The 19,247-nt window shown below is 36.9% G+C and overlaps 1 protein-coding gene across 2 annotated transcripts in view; it reads right to left on the minus strand.

Moving 5' to 3' along the window:
• Positions 1 to 19,247, minus strand: part of AFF2 (ALF transcription elongation factor 2) — a 510,630-nt gene that overhangs the window by 344,357 nt on the left and 147,026 nt on the right. The window contains exons 2-3 of one of the 2 annotated variants that reach the window (XM_084871220.1): positions 11,636 to 11,756; positions 146 to 1,006 (exon numbers count right to left, since the gene is read on the minus strand). In XM_084871220.1, the coding sequence (XP_084727346.1) occupies positions 146 to 1,006; positions 11,636 to 11,756 (982 nt within the window). Of the gene's footprint in view, positions 1 to 145; positions 1,007 to 11,623; positions 11,757 to 19,247 lie in introns of both variants that reach the window. The other variant, XM_084871219.1, reaches the window with a different exon arrangement.

A 19,247-nucleotide genomic window follows, 5' to 3' on the forward strand; every position in this document is an offset into this window, starting at 1 on the left:
GACAAGAGATCAAAACTCAGATTCTGACCTTGAAGAGTCACATTTATGGTTTGAGAAGGAAAATAAGAGGTGCTTGTGAATACTTTATAGCAGTTAACTAAAAAATAAATAAATAAAAGAACAAAACAAAACTAAAATTACTTACTTCACTTGTTTGGAGAATTGTGAACTTGGGCAGTTTAGTCTTTGAACTGGTCGTACTTGGTTTTCCATCCAAGAGGGATCCAAATGACAGATTCCCAAAACTGTTCTCAAATTCAATAGAAGGTTTCAGTGTTGGAGATATGTCTTGTATCTGGTCCTGGCCATCCATAGGTCTCACATATGCAGTTGGTTTTTGCTGCCCCATGCTTGTTTTGCTGTAAAGCCCTGGTGGGAAGTTTTGAACTGAAAGGCCACTGCTAGGAGCCAATAAAGAGGAGGCGAGTAGGGGAGACCCAGGCATTTGCACTGTAAATTCAGATGCTCCTGGTGAATTAGATTGAAATATTTCTTTAAATGAATCACCTTCACTGGACTTGAGATAACTGCCTTCCTTTGATGATGGGTTTGATTCTTCAAGTGCTCCAACTTGAGGCTGTTCAGCCGGGTAAACAAAGTAGTCTTCCAGACTAGGTTGGGGCTGATCCTGTGTTGATGGCTGCATCTTGTTTGGCTGACTACTGGTCTGGCTAGCTGGTACAATGCTAGTGTTATGACTATCTCGTGGCCAGTCAGGTTTTGATTTCGTGTTGCTGTGTATTAGAGTTGAATTCAGTATCACAGCAGAAGGTGGAGGCATTGGTCCAGAGAGGTGAGTGTTATCCTGGTAAGGTGGGATCATTCTGTTCTTTTGTTCTGAGAAAAAGCTTGGTTCATTTTTGTTGATGGGAGTCTGGGGCACAGAATTCTTTGGGATTCCCACTAGATGATTCTGATTAGAATGGCTAGTTAGCAAATCCTTCATTTCATCATAGTTTCCCAGCGTGTTCTGGACTCTGTTGGCAAGTGCATCCCCTTTGTTTGTCTAAAATAACAAAAAGATGGGGGTGGGAGGAGAAAGAATGAATAGGTTTGTGTTTCCTAATGTTAATGTTTCAAACAGATGTTCTAAGTAGACTAACATATAAGGTTCTCTAAAATTTTCATGCTGCTATTCATACTTTTTATGTGCTATATAAGAAAAGAATCAGTAACGATATTGAAATAGTCTCTTGGAATGAGCTGTGTGATTATCATTTGTATATTCCCTGGCCTAACCTTAAAAATGCTTACTGGGAGAAAGTTTTAAATTATGTTACTTATGTATTTTATTAGCAACATACCTCACTTTAGGTCAGTTGAGCTTAACTGTTACATTCTACATTGTGATCAACAACTTCTACTCACTGATCATTGGAATTATAAAGTATTTTACTTATATTGTTCTTGACATTTCACCCCTTCCCACTACATTATACAATGAAAAAGGCTTAGCCCACTGGATAAGGAAGAAGTCAGTTAAACTAGGTATCCTATCATGGTTACCTTCAGTTTAGAAAAAGCATGGGATTTAACAACATCTAATTGAAGTGACTTATGAGTAAAGTAAATCTGATTCCTTTTCATCAAAGAACTATAGATTACTGGGTCTGCCTACACTTATATATTGGGTAATGGCATTTACATATTGATGATTCATACTCATATATCAATACTTTGAAATGGGTGCAACTGTTTATCAACAGTGACTGTCTTCAGTGATTTAGAAAAAAATATTCAAGAACTTAAGCTGTTACTTGAGTAAATCAAAACACAGATTTTTCAACGTGATGTTGGCAACTGAATAACTCTATGGGCAACCAACATACCAGCTATTCATCCCCTATGGCCTATAGGATACATTAATCTTATTTAAATGGTGTGATTGCTTTTAAAATATTTAAGTTCCTAAGTATTTTTAATATAGAAAGCATAGCCTTCATACCTAAAAATAGTAGAGAGCTGTATAGTGGGAAATGACTGATGAATACTCAGCTTTTTAATTTTAAAAGTGTCTTTTTATTATTCTTTTTACGTAGTAAAGATGTTATCAAAATAATATGTTGCATTCAGAAGGGCAAAGTACGTCTTTATGCCTAAGCTGTACTATTGTATTATGGCCCAAGATGTTGCAATGAAATAAGACTATTGGCACTCATAGTGGAGGCATGTGGCAGCAGGGCCATTGGATGAATGGAGAAGACACTCACCCTATCTTGTGTTTATGTCCCAGGAGCCATAGGTTTGCTCTTCATGCACAGAAGGGTATGACAACCTCCCACTGGTACAACCTCCACTGAATCTAGATGTTTAACATTTAAGATTTTCCACATACCCTTAACACAACCCAGTCTCCTGGTGCACACAGAGAGTGTGTCTATCCAACTTTGGTATCTCATCTAAACCTTAGCTATATGGTTGTGTGCTATTCTCTGTATGTGAAGATGGAAGAATGTGAAAATGAATGGAGGGTGAAGTGTCAGAAATGCATTAAATCACTCAGGGAAAGAAATGTAGAAAGATAAGATCTATTTCAAGAGTGAGCCCTGGAAAACTTCAACCTTTAAGAGACTGGGAGAAGAAGAGGAGCCAGAAAAAGATACCAAGAAGAAACAACCAGAGAGGGAGTCAAACTGGAAACCTTGGCTTTGTTATTAGCATGATTGCCATATACTGTATTACTGTACATACTCATATACTTAGTATTCAACTCATACCATATGTTAAATCACAGAAGACACTTTCAAAGAAATAAGGGCAGTTTGGAAAATATGGTTTCAAAGATAAATAAAGAGTATTCTAAATATAGGCTATGAGGAATCTGTGGGGGATGGGGAATTATATAAAAATATATAACTTTAGGTTTCTTATCCTCCCTAAAAAACATCTTATATTATACATGACATGCAACCTTGGTGCTGAACTTAGTATTTAAACAACATTTCATATAATTCTCAGATGAAAAATTGCTCCATTTTTCAGAAGTATATTTGAAAGGCATATTTAATAGATAAAGACAAGTAAAAATCACTTTTATTCCCTAAAGGGCCTAAGTTTGTCAATTTTAATGGCAGAAATTACTTTTCAGCTAAGGTAAGGATAAACTCTTTATATACATCTGTCTCCTCTTCAACAGAGTTGCACAATAAGCTATTTGGGGAGCAGCCAGAATGAGTTTCTCTATTCAATCCTTAAATTCAGAACAAAAATATTTCATTGCGCTGCTGAGAGCCCAATGAGAATTTGATGCAAGGCATTGTTCTGGCCCCTCAAACTATTTACCTCTTGGGTCAAATGACTGTCTAATGAACTCTAAATCCTATTTTCAAGGATATTACCCAACAAGGAGAAACAGCTATTTCATTTCCATTTTATTTTTGTATTTTTTAAATATATTTTATTGTTTTTTTACAGAGAGGAAGAGAGATGGATAGAGAGTTAGAAACATCGATGAGAGAGAATCATAGATCAGCTGCCTTCTGCAAACCCCCCACTGGGGATGTGCCCACAACCAAGGTACATGCCCTTGACCAGAATCGAACCCGGACCCTTCAGTCTGCAGACAGACACTCTATCCACTGAACCAAACCAGTTTCGGCTCATTTCCATTTTAAATGTCTTCATTTTGCACTATCTCATTCACTGAGCTAGGATATGCTTCTTTACATTAGGCAAATAAAATTATATAGCCTATGAGCTTTTTCTTTTTGCCTTAGCTACCAGGAAGCTCAAAGCTTAACTTATTGAATTTTCATTGAAATTTCCTTGACCTTTCATTGAAACAGAGTAATACAGAATCAGAAACTTGTCCCATTATATCCCCAAAACCACCAGGATCTCTCAAATCCCTAAGAAGTAATTCAATCTCTCTAGGCCAAACACATAAGGAGTCCAGAAATCAAGGCCCATTTTCTGGCAAGCAAGTTAATTACATTCCCGTTCCTGTTTAGCAGTAAATAAAAGGAACAGGTTTATCTTTACCTTAATGGAAAGATAAAGTTAGGTTTTAATATATTTTTATTTATGCCTATTATTATAGTGATTTGAGTTTCTGATGCATGCTTAGATTTAATTTTGTATCTCTAGGTTTTAAAATATGCTTGAAATTAGAAAAAGTTCTACACTTGACAATGTCTAAAACTGTATCTACTTGAATAATGTTAGAGAAAAATTGAAACTTTGCTAAATACATATAGAAAATCAACATCTTACTATATAGATTATACTATAGTTATGATCTATTTTCCTGCACAAAAGTATAAGCTTTTAAAAGTCAACAACTACCTTTTATTTAATTTTCTATCTTCAAGACTTAGTAACATGTATGGTACATATTTGATATTCAATAAATTTTATTCTGTTCAATTCATTGTTGATGAATTGAACAGAATAAAATTATAATTTATGCCTTGTCTTTGCCAAAATAAAGGATTTGGAGTAAAAGGTACATAAATAGAAAAAGTGAAAGTGAAGCTAAGTTGGTTACTGTGATTGAACATTAAGTTGAACACCAAGCTTCTTGGTAGCTAAGGCAATAAGGAAAAGCTCTTAGTTTATAGAATTCTCTTCATTTGAGGAAAGGAAGCATACCCTAATTCATTAAATGAAATAAATGATTACCAGATACTAAAATATGAAAAGAAATTCTCATTGGTTTGATTATAAGAAGCTTTGAACAATAAAGTAGTTTTTCAATACTAATTTTACAGAAAATGCAAAGATGTCTTCACATGGCTTTTCCTTATAATAACTAAAAAGCAAGAGCATTGCATTAAAATCTAACTCAGGGAAGGAATGTCTGCATATGGAGTTACAGGGTTAGGCTAATAGCTGCAAGAATTGGGCTTTCCTGGCACTACTGACATAGGAATGGAGCAAATCCGAAGGAATGGAGGGATGTAAGCTCCCTTATACTAGCTCCTTCACAGAGGAATTGTCTCAATGGGACTTGTGACTGGAACTGCAGAACAGATAGTTCAAGACTGAGTTCACTGGCGATGCTTTCTGTGTTGCTGATTGAAGGAAGATTCATGCGTTTTGCATAACAGACATGTTGTGATTACAGATATGGTAATTCTTTTTTATATATATTTTATTGATTTTGTACAGAGAGGAAGGGAGAGAGGTAGAGAGTTAGAAACATCGATGAGAGAGAGTCATCGATCAGCTGCCTTTTGCACACCCCCTACTGGGGATATGCCCGCAACCAAGGTACATGCCCCTGACCGGAATCGAACCCGGGACCCTTCAGTCCCCAAGCCGATGCTCTATCCATTGAGCCAAACTAGTTTCGGCAAGACATGGTAATTCTTAACATGCATAGTGGTAAATTGAAAATATTCATGAGACACAGGCACAGAGTACACACAGGCACATAGCCTGAGAAGTCCACTATTCAATAATCTCCAATAATTAGCAGTAAAGTTTAAGTGGTCAGATTCAACTCTCTGCCTTCCCACCATCTTAAATTTCTTAGGATGTCTCTATAATAGAAAATGCAATGGGGCCTGCAATACATTTATGTACACCTACAAAATGTACTCTCATTATATACTACAGCAACATCTAATTCACACTAAAGGTTATTTTTCACTCTTAGCAATCCTATTAAGGAACAAGGTATTCCAGGCAGCCTTGACTGAAGATTATAAAAATGCTCAAAATTAAATCCAGCCATTTTAATCAATTGTAAGCTTCTTTTATTTTTGCCAGTTCTTTATTTCCTGTTCTAGATAATTGGTTGATTCCTTAAAGACAACTTCTATAGCCATTATTTTCTGAATAATCACAATTTCTCCATCATCAATGAGATGCTTTTTCTAAGTATTTTGAAGCATAAATTACATGTCTGGTTTGTGGCTCATAACTATCAGTTCTCCTTCATTTAAGCTTTTTGCCTCTCATTACTTCAGGAAATGCAAAGTTGCCTCAGTTTGCTTCTAAGGCTATCTTCAAATCAGTATCATGATTTCATCGCAGGACTAATGTGCTAGAAGGTAATTGTATCATAGTATTTATTTTTAATATAAGTAATTATATAACTTAAGTTTTAAGGTTCATTTTTTCTTTTATTTAATTGTAGCTAATGTATGTAACTTAGTGATTCCTTTTTATAATTCTAATAATTCACAGCTAATCTATCCAAACTAAGTTGCTATTTCTTTCTTTAATTATAATAATGTTAATACTTTGAATTTGTACAGTACTTTACAGATTTCAAGGCAAGGTTTCCCGGATATTTGACTTGATCCTTACAATAACCATGTGAGTCAGCAGAGCAGGTCTGGTCTCAATCTAGCTTCTAACTGTCCTGACATAAATGACCTTAGTTAGATAAGCCACTTAACCTTTCTGTGCCTCAGTGTCCTCATTCTTGTTGAGTTGTGAAAAGCTATAGATGTCAGTTGTTATTGTTGTTGTTATCAGGTATTATCTATATTGTCAGGTATTCACTTCAGAAAGAAGGAAACTATAGGTTAAAGAAATGAAATTTCTTCCCAAAAGTCACACAGGAGGTACGCTTATCAGGCTTTTGTCTTCTTATCAGAGGATATCAATAGCTTCCTGCTACAGATACAGACTTACACAGAATTGGGCTTAGATTTACCAGTTATATGGATATTAAGCTGCAGAGAAGCAACCTCACCTCTCAGGGTATCAAATTCCTCATGTTTCCCATGAATGCCTATGCCAGTCATTATAAGGACTAAACAAGCACATATATAAAGCCATAGCACAGTGTCTGGCGCAGAGTAGGCACTTGGTACACACTAGTTCCTCATCCCTCCTAATATTCCCACACTAGACATGTCACATTTTTCAATCACTTTTAAAGACAGCCCTCTCCATAGCATAGCACAAAGTAACTCAAATTTGAAATGTGTAAGCAACAAAAGCAACCATGCAGAGAAGTTGCCCACCAGACAAATGTTGGAGTAGTAGAGGTAAAATGAGGAAAGGAAGGAAATCAGCCAGGAATATGAGAAATCACCGTTTCTTCCTCCTGCCCATTCATTGACTAGTTTGTTACCACTGATAATGTTGGACAAGTGATCAAACTGTATTTCAGAATTTAGGATGGCAAAAAGTTTCCTGAAAGTCCTGATCCACCACTAGGAATTTTGATTTTTTTGGTAAGCATTCCAACCACAAACCTAAGGAAGAGTTGTAGCATCCCTTCATCTTTACCAGGAAATCATGAGCCACCTCTGCTACCTATGGCATGTCAAGCTATTCCAAGGGTTTCCACACCAGTCCAGATATGGGGAGATTTTGGAGGTGTACATCAAGCACAACAGTAACACAATATGGGGAAAATGAGAGTTCTGTTGTCCAGTGATCACCCAGAGAACCCTGAACATGGACATAGCACAAAATAGCAGCTGACCATCATAGTATGGTGAAAGAAAATTACTAGGTTATCAGTTGTTAATATATTTCTTTCTTTTGCAGCCTTTACCCAAGAACAAAGTATCTTCCTCATCAAGAAGGATAAATGCAACAAGCTACTAATTACATGATAAGCCTGGCCCTGCCCTAGACTAATGTTCCCATTGGTATCTCTACCAGGAGTGCCTTCAACATATCAAGACAAATGGCTTTTAAAAACATCTGGTGCCGAGGCCGGTTTGCTAAGTGAATAGAGCGTCGGCCTGTGGACTCAAGGGTCCCGGGTTCGATTCCAGTCAAGGGCATGAAACTTGGTTGCGGGCACGTCCCCGGTAGGGGGTGTGCAAGAGGAGGCTGATTGATGTTTCTCTCTCATCGATGTTTCTGACTTTCTATCCCTCTCCCTTCCTCTCTATAAAAAAAAAATCAATAAAATATATTAAAAATAAAAATAAATAAAAACGTCTGGCAATGTTGACAAAGATTTTTTAACTGCATACTCAAAAATATACTGCTTACATCTAAAAATAAATTCACATCTACATAACACTCCTTGTTAACAAGAGATGGTATTTACCTTAAAGGTATAAGACCACTAATTGAGAAGGATTGAAATTATAATAGGAGGGGTAATCAAGGATGCTAAATCTTATAATAGTGTTAAGTATGGAGTAAATATTGAATTTTAAGGATGCATCCTCTGAATAAAGCTCATTTTTTCTAATCCATCCAACTATAATATATAAAACTCATCTGGTTGTTCCTTTTTCTCAAGATTGGATGAGGCATCTATTATCCTTTGACCTCACTTCTACTCTCAGGAAAAAATGGAAATCACAACTGCTTGTACTACCCCTGATCTTCCCTTCACTCTCCTACTTTTTTCTCATTGTAATATTCCATTGCCATCTTCCTTCTATGGCTCATCGCTCTTCACATGTTCTTGATTTTGCATTTTATCATTAATTCTGCCTAACATCCCATTCCCATTTACTTTCCCATGGCTCATCACTCTTCACATGTTCTTTTTAAAAATATATTTTATTGATTTTTTACAGAGAGAAAGGGAGAGAGAGAGTTAGAAACATCGATGAGAAAGAAACATCAATCAGCTGCCTCCTGCACACCTCCCACTGGGGATGTGCCCACAACCCCAGTTCCTGTCAATGTGCCCTTGATAGGAATCGAACCTGAGACCTTTCAGTCCGCAGGCTGACACTCAATCCACTTAGCCAAAATGGTTTAGGCAACATGTTTTTTATTTTGTATGTTCTCATGACCTCTGGAATCTTGCTCTATTTACCCCATTTCTCCCTCCTATACCTTCTTCACCCTTTCCTTCTTCATTGTCATTGGTTCCTTCACATCAAACTGCAAAAATGTTCAAGTTATTTCACTTTAAAAAAATCTTCCTTCCATATTTCTCCCCTTGCAATCTAATTTGCTTCCTTTTTTCCGCCCTCAATACAAAAACTCTCTGCAAGATCAAATCTACATTCACTTCCTCTCTTCCTTTATTTTACTACATCCCATTTACTCTCCAAACCCTTACAGTTTGGCTTCCCACAATGACCACCAACATTAACAAATAAAACAACTCTCCCATCCTAATCGATTTGGCTCAGTGGATAGAGCACAGCTTTGGCTTGTGGACTGAATGGGGCCCTGGGTTCGAGTCTAATCAAGGGCAGTTTCCTGGGTTGTGGGCTCGATCCCCAGTAGGGGGTGTGGAGGAGGCAGTCAATCAATAATTCTTGCTCATCATTGATGTTTCTTCTCTCTCCCTCTCCCTTCCTCTCTGAAATGAATAAAAAATATATTAAAGGTCACTAATTATCTCTTAAATGCCAAATTCAACAGCCACTTTTCAGTCCTGACCTTTCCTGACCTCTCTGATATGTGTAACTATCAAATCTCTCCTCCATAAACCCTTTATTATTTTGTTTCTATTAAATGATTCTCTCCAAGTTCTCTTTCTATCTTTCTTATTATTCACTCCTTTTTAGCTTACTTTCTTTGCCTCAGTTTTTACCACCTATAGGGTGTCCCAAAAAATGTTTACACATACTTTGAATAATTATAAAGGCAGTGTTTATTAAAACAAATTTCATTTTGAAAATTGAGCTATCAGTTGTTAAAATATATATATATATATATTGGGGGGGCACCCTGTATTTTATCCCTTAAATGTTGCTAATTCCCAAGACTCATTTTTTGTCCTTCTCACACAAGTAATCTTACTCAGTGATAATATTAATTCTCACGGCTTCTATTGCCATCTACATGATGTCACCTAAATCTCCCTTAATTTTTTTTTAATTTTATTTTTTTTAATTTAGATTACTTTTATTTATTTTGGCTTTCCTAAATAACTCAGTTTACCTTTCTGTGTGTTTTCTTTGGACAGTATCAAGGACTTAGGAATGATAAAGTCAAACTCTTTTTAGCTCCATATCCATGTATCTAATGTCTACTGGATATCCCTCCCTAATACTCAAGTGGCATCTCAAACACAAATTACTCAAAACAGAATTATGTTTTTCTCTACAGACACCAACCCTGTTGTTCTCCTGAACAACAGATTAATAGCACCATCTTCTGAAATTAAACAGATGGGGGGAAAAATCATTCATCTATCACACTGCCCACATCCAAACAGATTCCCAGACCCATCATTTGAACTCCCTTATTCTACCTTAAATGCTGCCTGCCATGAACTCTCCTTAGCCAATTACAATAGCTTCTTTATCTGCCTCTAGTTTACCTTCCTGTTCTCCACATTTTCAACATTGTCTTTTAAAATTCTTTGTCCCAGACATACCCTGATTTGAAAACTTGCAATAACTTCTCTTTATGTAGAGAATCATGTCAAACTCCTTCATATGAAGTACAATGTCTTTATTAATCCTTCCCTTATCTATCTCTCCAGCAGTTACCATGAAGTCATGCCCTCATTCATTCATTCATGATGATCTCTGCCACTGGATTAAGAAATTCCTTGAAGGTAGGGATAATGCCTTATTTCCCTTTGTACACTAGTCTAAAACATGACTAGCAAATAATGAGCCTTCAATAAATGTTGGTTAAACTAATCATATCTCTAAATATACACTTTCAAGGTAGTATACATATAAATCAATTGAGATAGAAAAATGCTTTTTAAAGAATTATATTAACAAATTAAAAACTAATAGTTTAGGTGACTTAAGTCTCTTTGTCAGAATTAACCAAACTTGAAAGACACATGAAGGTCTCAATCAATAGTTACTTACTTATTCTGAATAAGGCATCAAGAATTTGGTGTTACTAGTGATCAATCCAAATAGCATACACTCTACCCCAAAGTAGTATTTGTGCCTATGCAGTCCTCATTAAGAACTTCCTTTTTCCAGAAGTCACTGTCCCCTAAATGGTACTCTTTTAAAATCACAACTGTTGAAAATATTCTATCTTTTTGTTTTTTACCTCTTACATCATCTCTATTTTTTACAGAAAATTATACTGCTGCTAAATTTCAATAAAAACCAACTAGTTGTCAGCAATTTAAAAAAGGTTCTTTCCCCAACCTCCACCCTAAATAGAAAGTTCAGAGGCAGTCATTGTGAGGTCACTACTTAGACATAGCAGTGTAATCATTATTGGAGTTACATACTAGCCACAATACTACTAGAAAATCAATCAAGGTACACTAATCCCTCTGGTTGAGGGACTTTCTCCAAAACCATGATTATTAACCACCAGGAAAAATAATTGGTTTTTCCCTTTCCTTCAGAACAGTGATTTTCAAAGACCACTCAAACTGGTGAACAGCTACTAACAACCTAAAATCGAAAAATAAAGCAGTGGTCTTGCAATGGACGGCATTTATTGGGAGAAGAAATAGGCATATCCATTGAGAGTCTTCAAGGACTGCCTTTCTGATAATCAAAGTGGAAGAAAGTGTCGAAGGGGCCTTCCTTGCTGTAGGAAGTGTTGGGCAGTAAAGATCTCTTTGGAGACAGGTAGTCTCACAAGTCTCTTTCAAAGTTACTATGCTTACCAAAGAAGATGGAATCTGTCTTGGAAACTTCCTTATAAACTTGTAATTGCCTCACATACAGTATATGTATATACTTCATATGTAAAATATATTCTCCTGGCAATGACTTGGGTGCTTTAAAAATAGATTAAATGTTGATTAATGTGTTAAAAAAATGCAAGAAGCAATCATTTTCCATAAAGATAAATTACATACATATTCAGCTACCTTGTAGGGCTCCCCAAAAAGATCAAAGCCTGAAGAAAAGAGATCGTCTTCTTGCTGGACTTCTTGATTCCTCCGTTCCCATTCCCTTTTTTTAAGTGCACTACGGTCTTGTTCATAGTGACTAAAAAAAATAAAAGGAGAAATTGGTTAGTCAAGTAAGTCATTGAACTCTCCCTTGTTATCCCTAAGAAAAAAGAGATACAAGTCAAGGCTACCAAACTGATATTACATAGAAAGCAGATAATCTTTTTTCTTTACTCACATTAGCTTTACGATCCTGGCCAGTTATTCAGAATACAGAAGAAAACAGAACATCGCTTATTAGAAATTATATTTGTGACCATATAAGCATGGGAGAATCCTTGTCCCTTATCCTTGCTTGATTACAACAGGCAATTATAGACTTCCCAAAAGTCAGTGCTCTGTGTACAAAGGTACTGAAGGTTACATTGTGTTACGAACTGCTTAGGGTTCAGAATTCACAGATGTCACAAAACCCTAAGGGAAAGAAATTGACAAATACATTGTTGTAGATAAACTGGAAATCTCTCCTGAGGTTATCCTATTATAAGGAAATCACAGGAGAACTTAAGCACATTTTTGGAAGTCCATAACAAAACAATTCACTCAATTCCACTCCTTATTGTTTGTCTCCCTATAGTCTGCTTTTTGGATGACTGAAAGCCTTTTGGGGAACCTTTTCAATTAGAAAGGGGTCTAGCTTTAACACCAAACTTCTAACAATAAAAATAATGTGTCAGCCAAAACAAGTTTGGCTCAGTGGATAGAGTTTGGGCCTGTGGACTGAAAGGTCCCAGGTTTGATTCCGGTCAAGGGCATGTACCTTGCTTGCGGGCACATCCCCAGTAAGGGGTGTGCAAGAGGCAGCTGATCAATGATTCTCTCTCATTGATGTTTCTAACTCTCTATCCCTCACTCTTCCTCTCTGTAAAAAAAATAAATAAAATATATTTTTAAAAAATGTGTCAAAAGCCTTGAATAACACAAAAAATGTTTTATAAATACATGTAATTCTGTGAAGTTCATCACATTTCAGGCTTTTTCATTGGAGGATCAGTAGAAAAGTTGCCAGACAATATCTAATATATATTCTGGGTCTTTGGATTTTATAGAATGCAATGCTTCCTTACTAAAAAAATAATTTTCTTTATCATGTAAGGCTGTTAATATCTATCTATATAAAAGCCTAATATGCAAAGTTCCCCTTGGGAGCTCTACCAACTAGGAGTTCAATCACTAACTATGACATGTGCTGACCACCAGAGGCGGTTTGGAACAAAGGAAGGCCCCAGCTGGCAGCCAGCAACTGGCAGCCAGGGGAAGGCCCTGGATGGCAGGCTGCAGCCACTAGGGACCCTACCCACACACAAATTTCATGCACTGGGCCTCTAGTTAAACTATAATATTCAAGTCTTACAGTACTGGTTTTTATTTTGTTCATTGGGTTCCCATTCCCCCACCTTCCTGCTTTTGATTGTAAACTTACCCAAAGTGAGTACATATATGCTAGCCAAATTTAAATTATATGCCTAGTATGTACTCTATACATGTTGCTTTCCTTCTACATGTCAATACTGCAATGTTATGACTTAATTAGATAATCAACATACAAATGAACAGCTAAGGAAATTATGAGATATACTGATATAAAAGTACAATCTATAAGGTTTTTTTTGTTTGTTTTTTTAAAAAATTTTTAAAAAATCTTTATTGTTCATATTATTACAAAAGTTCCTCATTTTTTCCCCTCCACCAGGTTCTCACCCCACCCTCTGCCCTTTCCCCACCCCCCACTGTCCTCATCTATAGGTGCATAGTTAATGTTCAGTCTCTTCCCGAACCCCCCACTCCTCTTTCCCCTGAGAATTGTCAGTCCACTCTCCTTTCATACCTACGATTCTATTTTATTCAATAGTTAATGTTGTTCACCAGATTTTTTAATTCCTTTGGTTTTTAGATTCATTTGTTGATAGTTACATATTTGTTGTTCATAATTTTTATCTTTATTTTCTTCCTCTTTCTAAAGAACCCCCTTCAGCAATTCATATAATTCTGGTTTGGTGGTAATGAACTCCTTTAGCTTTTTTTTTATTTGTGAAGCTCTTTATCTGGCCTTCGATTCTGAGTTCAGCTTGTTATTCATCACCGTGAATATTTCTTGCCATTCCCGTCTGGCCTGCATGGTTTCTGTTGAGAAATCAGCTGACAATCATATGGGTGCTCCTTTATAGGTAACTACCTGCTTTTCTCTTGCTGCTTTTAATATTCTCTCTTTGTCTTTTGCTCTTGGAATTTTAATTATGATGTGTATTGGTGTGGTCCTCTTTGGATTCCTTTTGTTTGTGGTTCTGTGCGCTTCCTGGATTTGTAAGTCTATTTCTTTCATCAGGTGGGGGAAGTTTTCTGTCACTATTTCTTTCAATATGTTTTCGGTATCTTGCTCTCTGTCATCTTCTGGGATGCCCATAATTCTGATGTTGGTTCGTTTGAAGTTGTCCCAGAGGTTTCTTACACTATCTTCAACTTTCTGGATTCTCTTGTCTTCTTGCTTCTGCGGAGGAGTGTTCTCTGGCTCTTTGTGTTCCAAATCTTTGATTTGATTCTTGCAATTTTCCATTCTGTTTTTAGGACTTTGCATAATTTTTTTTTTATTTCAGAGAATGTATTCTTTATTTCTAGTTGATCCTTTATTATTTCTAGTTGATCCCTTTTCATATCTTCATAGGTCCTGTTTATTTTATCGGCTTTTTCTAGGAGATTCTTTTTTTTTTTTTTAATATATTTTATTGATTTTGTACAGAGAGGAAAAGAGAGAGATAGAGAGTTAGAAACATCCATGAGAGAGAGTCATCGATCAGCTGCCTCTTGCACACCCCCTACTGGGGATATGCCCGCAACCAAGGTACATACCCTTGACCAGAATCGAACCCGGGTCCCTTCAGTCCCGAAGCCGACGCTCTATTCATTGAGCCAAACCGGTTTAGGCATTTCTAGGAGATTCTTGAAAAACCTTATAAGTGTGGTTTTGAACTCTATATCCAGTTGCTTTTTATCCTCCATTTCTTTTGTTTGTGATCTATTTCCTTGTCTCTTCATTTTTACTGCTTCCCTGAGTTGGTAGGGTGGGAGGATCAGCTGTATCTATGCCAGGAGACAGCCTTATTCGACTAGACTTGGAAAACTGCAAGAGCCTCTGTGCTCAGCTTGGATGAGGCGGAGTTTTAGGGTGGAGTCTACAGCCTTGGCTTCTGGTTAGCCCCGCCCTATGAAGTTCCTGAGTCTCAGTGTTCCTCAAGTGTCCTTTGGTACTCGCTGCAAGCACCTCTGAGATAAAGGTGCCCTAGAGTTTTGTCCGCTACCAGACAGTCTAGTCTCTCCCCCAATGAGCCAGCACCTGGGGTTCAGTGCAGTTGGAAGTGGGGTTAAGAGCAGTCCGGAGCTTAAGTCTCCTTTCCGCTAGGGCAACTGCGGCTCAATCAAGAGTCTGTCCTCTGTGTGAAATGTGCGCAATTCCGGGGCTCTGCTTTTCTCCTCTCCCCTGAGCTTCCGCCTTACAGCCCAGATTCCCTCTGTATGTGTCTGGATCCCCAGGGTCTTGCTCAGAACTGTGGTTCAGTGCTGTCAGAACTGGGGTTCAGCACAGTCCGGAGCTTTTATCTCCTTCCCGCTAGGGAACGCCAGCCAGGCACTCAGCCTCCCCCTCCTCTCCGGCTCAGTCCTCTCCGCGTGCGCAACGTGTCTCTGTACCTTAGGCTTTTACAGTTCCTCTGACTTTCCTTCTGGTAGAATTTCCAGTCAGTCAACTTTCCTATAGTTCTGGATAATGTCCACTTTATATTTTAGTTATATTTTTTGAAATTGTTGTGTGAGGCTGCAGTTAGGCGGTTACCTATGCCGCCATGTTGGTTTCTCCTGGACAATGTCCCAATCTATAAGTTTTGAATGCAGCCCCAAACATAATGCCCATCACTGGTAAGCTAGTTTGTCTGTGAGTATCATAGCTTCAATTTACAAATTAAGAGCCCAAGAACATGAAATATCTATGGCAGCTTAACTAGATATTGCTATACATGGAAAATAAGATGCCAATACACTTAATCATCATCAGCCTTTCTCCACAGGAATCCTTGAACTGACAATTTTAAAGTGATTTTGATAGTCTCATCTACTTGATATAAACAACATTTTATTTCTTTGTTTTTAAAATAATGGCAACTTTTATAGGATGTTTTCATAATACAAAGAAAGTCAGATACATAAGAGTTCACTTGGCCACTCATGAGTGTGTTCAACAAATGTTACCCCTGCCTAAAAAAAAAAAACACACAAAGAACATACAGACCTCTATCCAAAGCCCAGGCTTTACATCTGGGCCCTGCTCAGAAAGATGCCAAGTCCAAATACTTGGAAGCTACGGTAGTCTCCCTTTACATTTGCTAGCATCATCTCACATTTCCATTCACAAGTTGAGTTCAGAACCCAAACAGTTGCCATGTGTTGCAATTTCTTTGTCTTAGAGATTGATGTAGAATCAACCAGGCATAGTAATATTTTCAGTCCATGAAGTGCGGTACATGAGATTCATACATTGGCTGTGAATAACCCAAGCTCATAATCAGTTTGTCAAACTGTAAGCAAGATAGGATGTCAGGGGTCAAGGTGGAGGGAACAAGTTAAAGCAGTATTTAGTCAGGGTGTGAGGAGGGTTTGTTACAAAGGATAAGGACACAATTTGTTTGCCTTCCAGAGCAGATAATTCTCAATACACAGATAATCACAGGTAAGAGCCAAAATCTGTTGCTTCTGAAAAATGTGAGCAAGATACCAGTTTTCTAGCTATCTGGTCATTCCATGCACCAATAGCCCACAATGATGGGTCCATATATCATATTTGATTCTCCCATGAAGAGAACTGAAGCACATTTGTTCCTTAGCTTTGCAAACTACCTTCATTCTCCTGAGGCAAAGATATAATTAAAACTCTAAAAGAAATAAAAGAAGAAGAAATGGAAACATGCTTCAACTTACAGAATAACCCTTCAAGTGGCTAACAGTCAAGGAACATTCTGTGATTCCTATCTGGTGTTGATTTGTTGGTGGCTCTGGATTGCATTTTGCACTAGTTCATTAGCTACCAAATTCCACATGAAAATCTGAATAGCAGATTGTGCACATTGGTGGTATCTGTTGCAAGGAAACTTCTTGATTCATTTTTTACAACATATAACAAAGAACAATTCTCATATCTCTAGTGGGAATGATTTAATCTCCATAGAGTTCCACTGTTCTTGGAAGGCAACCAAATCTCTTCAAATATTTTCATTTTTTGCTCAGCATAGCATTATACTGAAAGCTTCACAGGGCAAGGTATAATGAGGAATGAACTATTAATAGATGAGGCTTTCACAATGTATAGAATGTCACTGATTTCTGATTGAAACCAAAATTACCAATTTGAAGCACCAGCTAATTAAACCCACAGCCTCTTGTCATACCTACTTCAGTTTATAATTATGAGGACCTCTTTATGTACTCAATTGAATTTCTTATGATAAAGGCAGGTTGTTTTTGAATCTGTAAGTCCATCAGAGGCCACAGGAAAACATATGTCTGTCTCCTGATGATTTGATGTACGTTTGCACTCCCAGGCTTGTTTTCCAAAAAAGATTTTGGTAGGTAGAAGAGAAAGTACATCCACACATTTAAGATCTGTTCACACAACAGGCATGGTGCCATTGATCCAGAGATATGTGTATAATATGAACTCCCAGAAAAATAGCTCAGCTTAGAAGATATTTCTGGAGCGTGTTATAGATCTTCTCAGGACAGCAATGACAGGTAGATACTCAAATTGATAGTGATTATAAATAATATTATCTGAGTGCACTAAAATTCCATTTCTATGACATGCCACTTTTATATAGAATGACCATGATTTTGGCAACTCTAAGTTCCTATCTGCCTGCAGTAGTCATCAGTATATCAATAACTTTCTAGAAACCTGTAGAAATGTTCTTCAAAAGCAGTCATTCCAGTGAAATTAATTTATTTTGTCCTTGCATAATGTAAATGCTTGCTAAGAGATGGGGTCCAATATCCCTAGCTGTTTGAGAGAGGTGTTGGTCTCCCCAACAAGTATTACTTCCCTTCTCTCCTAGGCAGCTCAGAATGTGTTAGCTATCCCTTTACAATCATGAATATTTATCTCCTTCAACCTTATGACAAGCATCCCCTCTCTTTTCCATACTGAGTACTCTACTATAAGAAGACTCTATTGAACAATTAATATCTAATCATTACTAAGTTTATTTTCTGCTTTTATAATTTTTCTAAAGTTTAGTGTCTGATTTTCATTTTTATAGAAATGTGTTTTAAAATAACTTTAGTTCTGACCCATTCATTAAAAAGGAGACTTTGTTTATCATTCCTTCTGGCTCACTGACACACTGGCAATACAAACCAATAACTTACAAGCCCCTCACATTCAATGTGGTCAAATCGAGAGAGCTGCAAAGAACTACATGATTCAGATGCTTTCAAAAATGCTTCCTGAACACTAGTATAGGCCTGGAATGGATATAACGAGCAAGGAAAAGAAGCAATTAGAGAGTGAATAGAGTGAATGTAATTATTTATATGTTTATTATTTTTGAATTGGTTCAAAAATTAAAACTATATAAAAATTAAAATGATATATAAGGTTTCTGCTTCCACTCATCATGATATAACCCGTCTCCCACTGCCAATCAGTGGTAATAATCTTTTTTTATTTTCTTGTTTAGTCTTCTAATGTTTCTTCAGGCATTCTTCAGTGTCAACTTGAAATTTTCTTGTTTATGATTCCCTCTTTAAAATAATCAATCAATGCTAATGCAGAGCTCTAAAGTGCTGCTAGATCTAAATCTTGATCTACTTCAAGGAAATGTAAGCTTTTCATTATCAGAAATTATTCCATAGATCCACAGAAGAGGATACAGTGACAGACTTTGAGTATTAGAGGTGGCTTAAAGGATTTTCTGGTTGATTGTAATTCTGCCTTGTGACCAACTGCCCAAGGCTTGGATTAGTCTTCTGTTCCTAATGTTCCCTCATTCAGCCCCAATGTACCTTGGCTCCATCCCATGTACCACATCCCCAACTCCATATCTATTCCTTCTGAAGCCAACCTACACAGAACAACTTTGTCTTTCAATTCAAGAAAAAATGCTGCCTAAAGTATTTCCTCTCTATACCCATTGTATATCAGGAATTATTTTCTAACTCAAAGCAGTGATATAACTCAGTTTCTCATAAAGGACACTTTTAACAGGTATTTTATTTTCAGTTAGATATAGCAAGACAATTTCAAAAAATACTTAATTTAAAACAATATTTTCTCAGAAATAATATTCTTAATTACTTTAAACTAAGGAAATTAATTTCCTTAATAAGCAGTTTATAACTGTTTTTAGCTAACTCTATTTTCATGTCTCATCAAACACTTTTATCAGCGTGTATTCACTAATTTTTACCCAAGTAAATTCTACCCCCTTAAGGCTTACCTTTTTGGCCCCTGACTCTCCATGGCATGCTCACTCCACAGAGCTCTGGA

This window comes from Pipistrellus hanaki (genome assembly GCF_964339955.1).
Source record: "Pipistrellus hanaki genome assembly, chromosome: X".
Taxonomy (NCBI): domain Eukaryota; kingdom Metazoa; phylum Chordata; class Mammalia; order Chiroptera; family Vespertilionidae; genus Pipistrellus; species Pipistrellus hanaki.